Here is a 7,271-nt window from a genome sequence, read left to right as displayed (position 1 = left end):
AATTATTATATGTTTAGCCGCAGTACTTATGGGACCATTTGTGAAATGTTTATCTGAGCAAAAGAACATGAAACCGATCCCGACGCGAAGTCTTTTAACCTCCTCACATTCTCTCTCTTCATTTTTTCCCACCCCTCTCCTCACGTGAACAGCCCCCTTCCCTCTTCGCCCCTCCCGAGCCCTTGTTTCTGTGCCGAACTTCTCTTCCTCTCGTCATCTCTTTTGCCCAATCACTCCACGACCCGACGATGGCAATCCTTGAGACCCCAGCCGCCGTGGGTCGTCCCTAGCAACTCCTCCACGCTATTCTCTAGCTCGGTATCCTTCTCCCCCACCCTTGAGTCCTACAACCCACCATGGAGAACGAACGGATTGAGCTTGTTTCTTCAACGAATCGAGCTCCATTTTTTTCGTACGACATTCCCAAAAAAATAATACCTCTATCCTAACCACTTGCCTGTCCGATAATCGTTTGTTCTAGTTATATGGATTTTCTTGAAAATAGGTATTTGGCATAGGAATTCTGCCTGCATGGAGGGGAAGTCGTCGTTGCACAAACAATCCATTGCTTACGATAGCGCCTCTGGGTCATGGGTAGTATAGATATGAGAGCCGATCGTCTTGTTTGTCCAAGAATTGAGGTCAAGAGTGGATATTCGACCATGAACTTGGAATGGGGGATTAGTTATCCAACTTGGTTTGTCTTTTGATTCGGCTGGCAATAGGGTGTTTCTATAACTCTGGAATAACGAAAATGAGGGGTTGATCCACTTGAGACACTGCTAAATGGACATGAAAGAAGGATTAAGCCAATAAGGAAATTTGGCCGTGGGTTTTAAGGGTTCATTTGTGAGGTTTAGCAATTCGAATGTCGACTCTAAAAGAATTCTAACTAACCATTGCCTTTACATGTGTGCTTTTTTTTTTTTTGCATTTGTGGTGTGTGCTACTTTGCCCGATCCTCATTTAAATGAATGGCGATTGAGATAGTTTAGTCGTTCGGCTAGAAGTTTTGTTTGTGGAGCTTTTAGCTCACCCCTCGCTGTGGAACGTCTTTTCAGACACTTCAATATAGCATTGGATCGAGCCCCGAAGACAATGGTGAAGACAAAGCTTGTCGAAGGTCCCGTTAGGTTGAAAGTAGTCCCCATGTTATGAAATTTTCCTTATTAATATTTTAAATTTTGTAAAGAACCTTCTAAAAGGTATGTGTGTGTGTATATAAATATATGTATATGTATTTACACTCCCTCTTTTCCAAGTCTATTACTTGTGAGTCGTGTGTTTTATCGTTTATGAACCATATGAAAGGCCTTTCCCTTTAGTCGCCGTGGCTGTCGATTGTTTTACATGCACTCGTCTTTTGTCCAGTCTTCCGCATGCACCCCATTATAGACATTATAATATTAAACCAAAACGCGATTAGAATAAGATTTAGGATGGACCCTTACAAATTGGTATTAACTCGGAGGATCGAGGACTATCTATTCCATACTTTGTATCGGAATAGGTCGTTACATCACCTGCTAAGGTGGGCAGACCGGTTTTCAAAATATTCTTTTGGCACAAGCACTTTGTAGGAAACAAGAACGTTCATGCAGATTTATTGCGTTCTTACAGATTTATTGCATTCTTGCAGATTTTTTGTCCAAACCAAAGCAACCAGTTGCTTCAATCAACATGTATGTATGCAAGGAATCTCTTTTTGAAACATATCGCACGATTGATATGAGAGAACACTGGAACATCCTCAATTACCCTCTTGATGTCCCAGCCCTAATTCGCACCCACCAACTCATTGCTAATCTCAAAGATCTTTTATGGCAATACCATTTGAGAATTTTTAGAGATTATGGTGGATTAATGTAGAGACCGAATGGCCTTCATCCATCCTTTACAATGGTCTTCTGATGAAGATTTTCCAGAAGAACTTAAATGGGTGTTGTGGTATATGTTTAATCTATGTACCATATCCATTGAGTTTCCTACTGAGAAGATCTATAAAACTTTAAACAGAGCACTTGTAGGAGATTATTCAAATCAAAAGAATCCGATAGACGTTTTGTTATGGTTTGAGTAGCTTAGCTACTAGAGAGTGGTGTTCAGCTTTCGGAATCGCACGGGAGGACCCGAACCCGAAAGACACACTGTCATGCTCTTTCATCGACTAGAGACATTTGTTCCTCCTACCAGGGATGAGAGTTCAGAGCCAAGCGAACTTGGTACGACCATATACGGGCCCCAGTATAATCCGCAAGTTGCCCGTTTCCACAAGACTTTTCCAAGTTGTATTGCATCCATTGCTCGAGAATATAGAGAACTTTAGAGAATCCTTTGCCAGGAAAATCGCACTATTTCTCCGGAAGCATGGCCTTCAAATGCAGATGATATGTCGTGGGATTATTCTAGAGCATATGACAATACAAGGGCTTCCATATAGGAAGCACTCCAGATCTTTCAATAACAGAGCCAATCGTCCATGGATACAGATTCTCAAGATCTATGGGGGGACTCCTCTCACAAGACCCACATGCACAAAGTTCTCGGGATAATAATATTATCTCACTTGATGGTATTCCCTCTAACTCATCTTTCCCGCCAAACTCAGTTCATGCTCATCATCTCGACCTCACTGTATAGGAAATTGAAGACCTACTTCGAGCTTTTAAAAAGCAAAAATATTGAGGAGACAACTCAGACAGCTCCTTGGATAACACTGGAGAAGGGTTCCGCATAGTAGGCCATGTGCATATCCTTTTCTTCAATAATTGGCCCATGGTAGTCAAAAGTTATCCCGCCATGTATTGTTCACGTGTTCACCAAGATCGTTGTCGGATCTACAAATCCAATGTGTTTTGTCCTTTTTCTATTTGTGTTGCCTATATAAGGCCCTTTGTATCATGTCTTGAAAGATATAGAGAGCCTTCTTCTAAGAAAATCGCGTGTGTTTATTATCTTCATGGCTTACTAAATTCTTTCTCCTCTTCTTATCCAAGTATGGTTCCTCGACTAGAATACTTTTGTTAATTTGGTAGTATGGTGTAGTTCAAGATACTATCTACTCATCACTTAGTGGAACTTGTGGATCAGAAATAACTAGCATATTAAAGGTTGAGCTTCAAGATTGAGTATGGAATCTAAAAGGCAGTCCCCTGGAATCGGCCATGAGAGCCCGGAATTGGGGATAGCATATCATATTTAGGTTCACGCTTGTCTTTGCTTCCTTCCTGGTATTGGTTTTGGATTTTACCCTCTATTTATTACAAGTGTACCAATTTGAGGTTTTTGGTGATATTAACCCCATTTAACATAAACCAACGAAAGGTAAATTTATCACAAGTGTACCGATTTTGAGATTTTTGATGGTCAAAAAATTAATTTGAGCTAAATTTATCACATATATATCATTTTGAAGTTTTTCCTAGTATTGACCCTTGTTTTTTTGGCAATTTTCTGATATTGAGTGAGAAAGACTAAGAAGTTTGCATTATAACAGGAAAAAATATTGGAGCACAGTTTCTGTTATTAGCATCTAAGCATTTGCCAACCATGCCTGTTGTCGGAAACTGAAACCTTAGGTAGTCTGAAAATCGCTTGCTGAGGTTTTCAATTTGATGACCACGGAAGGAAAAAGTTTGCATTATGACAGGGAAGAGGACAGAGGAAGTGGACGACAATACGTTTCTGTGACTTATAAATGGGGAAAGATGTCGTTCGGCACGCGAGACATTGAAAGCAAAGTTGATAAGCCAATGATAGATTATGGCCGCTGACTTTTCAAAGCGAGCTCTCAGGCTAATAAGGCATTTAGAAAGATTGGAAACTAATGAAGTTTCATGGCTGGTGATTCATCATTCATACTTGGCAGAACATTAAAACTCAAGTAAGATACACAAAGGAGATGGGCATTCTTGGAACAAAACTCAGGGTCAAGCATCAGAAACGGGTTCTCGAGTCGAGCCGTGGCTTCGGCGGTTCACTACGTTCCGTGCACGAACTTGAAACAAGAACAAAGACAGGACCATGCAGCAATGCGACTGAGTTTGCAGTTTGTTCATAACTCAAAAGGATGGTTCTTCTCCAAGCAAAAGCTCCCTAAACATGGCTTCGCATAAGCCGGCTTCGTGAATCATCAGATGGCCCCCGTCGGCGACTTCGTGGTACTTGATCCAGGGCAGCTTCTTCGCGACATACCTCTGCAGCTCGAACGAGACAAGCTTGTCATTGTGGCCTTGCCACAGGTAAACAGAGCCCTCGTTATGAGGGAACGGATTCGTCAGCCCCATTGGGTCGAACTCCCAGTTGCCAAAGTGCACTTTAATGTCTCGGTGCAGGGACTCATAGTCGCCTTGTTGTCGAATCTTGTGCTGCAACAAAAGCAAGACCGTTTTCAAATCATCCACCGAGTTCGTAGACAAATATTCTTAGTAACCATCAAATTTTTGTTACCTTTGACATGGCCTTAAAACATTAAAATGACATGCTGGTGCAAACAAAGGAAAGAATATAACCTCATGTGGATTCGGTACTTTCGACATGGCCTGTATTGTTGCGAGATCTCGCTCGTTAAACAGAATTGGATGTCTCTGCATGATGGAGGAATAGGGGAACAACTTCTGAGTCATCCACCAGTACACTAGTCCCGGGGTGTGGTGCGCGATCCAGAGCTTCCACTGGTCCCTCTTGAGCTGTTTCTTGTAAACCTCGTGGACCAAATCTGGAGGGAAAGAAGGCCACCAGAAATTGATCACCGGAACTATAAGAGTTACACCGGACAGCCTGCGTTTATGGTTCAATATAATGAGTGACAAGAAGAGGTCATTTTGACAGTTTAAGCATCATGCTAATCCAGGGAGCTGCAATTAATGGAACTTTGTGGGCAAGTTCTAAAGAAGGCCACATCAACAAGAAATGCGACCCAAGCTTCACTCCAAATTCAAGCAAAACATATCTTTAGAAATAGAAATTCAGCAAATACCTGCTTGTTCAATTTTCTTCGCATACTTTTGTGAAATATTCTTGAAAACAAGCCTGTCTAAGAATCTCCTAAAGTGTTCTTTGTGAAGCTATTTCTAGGGACTTGTCACGCGCACTTCAAAAATAACAAATTCTCTCGAGCAATGTTAGATTCCCAAAACGATCAGCAAGAGGATTTTGGTACCTGCAGAGCCTATTGAACTAACACTTCCCAGCAAAGACATCATATAACCAGTTGACGAAGGTCAGACATTAATCAGCTATCGAGGACAATTTGGTGTGTCGGGGAAGTTCATACTTGTGTGCAGATAACGAAAAGATAATCCACAATGAACCAACTACATGGCATGTTTAGTGTCCCCTCCAAGCTAAATAATGGCTGATGCGAACATACAATAATATACGCTGCGAATGTAAGACAGAAAAGAACAACATGCCTGTGTGGAATGTACTTCAAGCAAGACCAAATGACATGTGTACCGAGGGATGCCCCCATCAGGTAGAACTTGGTTCCAAGACCCAATTTGTCAGCCAATTCTTGGACATCGAATGCTTCACTCTTCACGGAGCGTTTAGGATTTGGATCACTTTCTCCATAACCAGGTCGATCAAATGTCAGGATATACACACCCAGCTCCTCCATCACTTCCTGCATGGCCACACCAAAATCTTTCATCACTTACATGGCATAAAAGACTCAACATGAGACGTAATTGGACATGATGTAATAGCATTGCTCTAACCTCCTATTAGGAAAGGTACTAATTCTTCATGTGGGACTTCAGCTTTAGAGACAGAACTAATGACGTGAAGTACATCTTTATGGCCAATCGAGAGCTTTAAAATAATGACTTGGGAGATAGTGCACGTAACCATCATATAAGAAATCCAAACATCACAAATACGAGATCCCCAACAACAGTTGAACAAAATGGGATGGAACATTCCCAGATCAGTTGAACAGAATGTTTCTCCTGATAACTATTTTACACTGTACCCAACCTTCTCATCAGTCCTTTTGCCATTACAATTGAAAGCCAAATACCATCAGAATAGAGCGCAGCGTAGCATATAGAGGCGCTTTTAATGGAGCATGCACCAATGATGTCTAAATGACAAGATATGGAAAGCATCGGCTGTTCTGGATTTATGTAATGAAACACTAAGCCATTTCCCCAAGGTCAGATGATGCCGTTAGCCTCACCAGCATAAAGCCATCTCTCAACTCAAATCCCCCAACCACGAAATTATTCATCAGTTTTCCCTCATCTTCCAAACTACTCAGATACACACAGCTAATTGATCCCAAGCTCCAACCTTTTAGCATCTCGAACACTACAGCAACATGTCTCGGCCATTTCACTCTAGACTCAGCTTCACATGCCATTTCTTAAAAGGCTAGCAACTTCAGACAAACGAACTCGTGTATGAACTAGCTTTTGACAGAAGCAGAGAGAACCTTACTTGAGACAATGGCACGTAAAAGTCCTTGGAGCTGTCGAACCCATGAACCAAGACCACCTTGTACTTGGCCCTCTCCTTGGCCACACCTCTCTCTCTGTAGGCCAAGTGCCTGCCATCGCCGAGCTTGATCCTGGGCGACGTCACCGGAGGGCCACTCGGCGACCCACAGATTCTAGGAGGAGGAGGCCTCACGCTCTTGTACCCATAAGCGAACACACCCACCACCACAACGGCTGCCACTACAGCGAGCATCCTCTCCGACCAATTTCGCTTTCACCCAAGAAATGGGAACATGGAGAAAACAGACCCGTCAGAGAAGAGCATCAAGATACCATTTTGTAGCAAGATGTGGGCACTGCAGAAGAAGATACAGTGTGTTTGATTCTCCCTGTCTCGAGCTCAGCCACATTGGAGACAACCTTTGACCAGTGGACATGTGATTTGAAGGTGAGGTGAAGGAGGAACTGACCTGGGTCCTGTCTGTATGTCGCCAATACGGGGTTCGGAACCATCGTAGGGACCTCGGTGTAGCATCTTCCAACGGGTGTGTCAAGAAGAAATCAGCTGTGCAGAACTTTGACTCTCGGTTGTACCGGGCGAAGTGTGGGGGTTCGACCTTCCCTTCTTCACCGAACCAGTTTAGCAGCAGGGCAACGGGGTAGGGGTTCGTGGGAGAAATCTTGCTCGCGTCTAACGGCGAATGCGGTTCACACTCACGTGAACCGGCTGCACCTAACATTTGCTCGGTAGGAAATTGGTGTTAAATATCACGAAAAATCTTAAATTATTATAATTATAATAAATTTATTCAAACTAAATTTTTAATCATA

At 42.6% G+C, this 7,271-nt stretch overlaps 1 protein-coding gene across 1 annotated transcript; it reads right to left on the bottom strand.

Annotated features, from left to right (window-relative positions):
* Positions 1 to 3,792: 3,792 nt before the first annotated feature.
* LOC115735489 lies at positions 3,793 to 6,929 on the bottom strand. Its single transcript, XM_030666746.2, has 4 exons — positions 6,442 to 6,929; positions 5,415 to 5,626; positions 4,512 to 4,779; positions 3,793 to 4,367 (listed from the first exon to the last, which is right to left on the bottom strand). The coding sequence occupies exons 1-4, from the start codon at positions 6,691 to 6,693 to the stop codon at positions 4,062 to 4,064; spliced, it is 1,038 nt and encodes a 345-aa protein (XP_030522606.1). The 5' UTR covers positions 6,694 to 6,929; the 3' UTR covers positions 3,793 to 4,061.
* Positions 6,930 to 7,271: the final 342 nt, after the last annotated feature.

This window comes from Rhodamnia argentea, chromosome 8, assembly GCF_020921035.1.
Source record: "Rhodamnia argentea isolate NSW1041297 chromosome 8, ASM2092103v1, whole genome shotgun sequence".
Lineage (NCBI taxonomy): Eukaryota > Viridiplantae > Streptophyta > Magnoliopsida > Myrtales > Myrtaceae > Rhodamnia > Rhodamnia argentea.
The sequence above is the reverse complement of the archived record's forward strand: the minus strand, read 5'-3'. Positions and strand labels throughout refer to the sequence as shown.

What these genes read in the sequence shown, in the direction of transcription:
- LOC115735489 (XM_030666746.2), bottom strand. Translation starts at nt 6,693, where the DNA reads ATGCTCGCTGTAGTGGCAGCCGTTGTGGTGGTGGGTGTGTTCGCTTAT. An exon ending in TTTACGTGCCATTGTCTCAA is followed by an intron (nt 5,627 to 6,441) that starts GTAAGGTTCTCT and finishes GTGGCCATGCAG; the next exon opens with GAAGTGATGGAGGAGCTGGG. An exon ending in AAGTACCGAATCCACATGAG is followed by an intron (nt 4,368 to 4,511) that starts GTTATATTCTTT and finishes CTTTTGTTGCAG; the next exon opens with CACAAGATTCGACAACAAGG.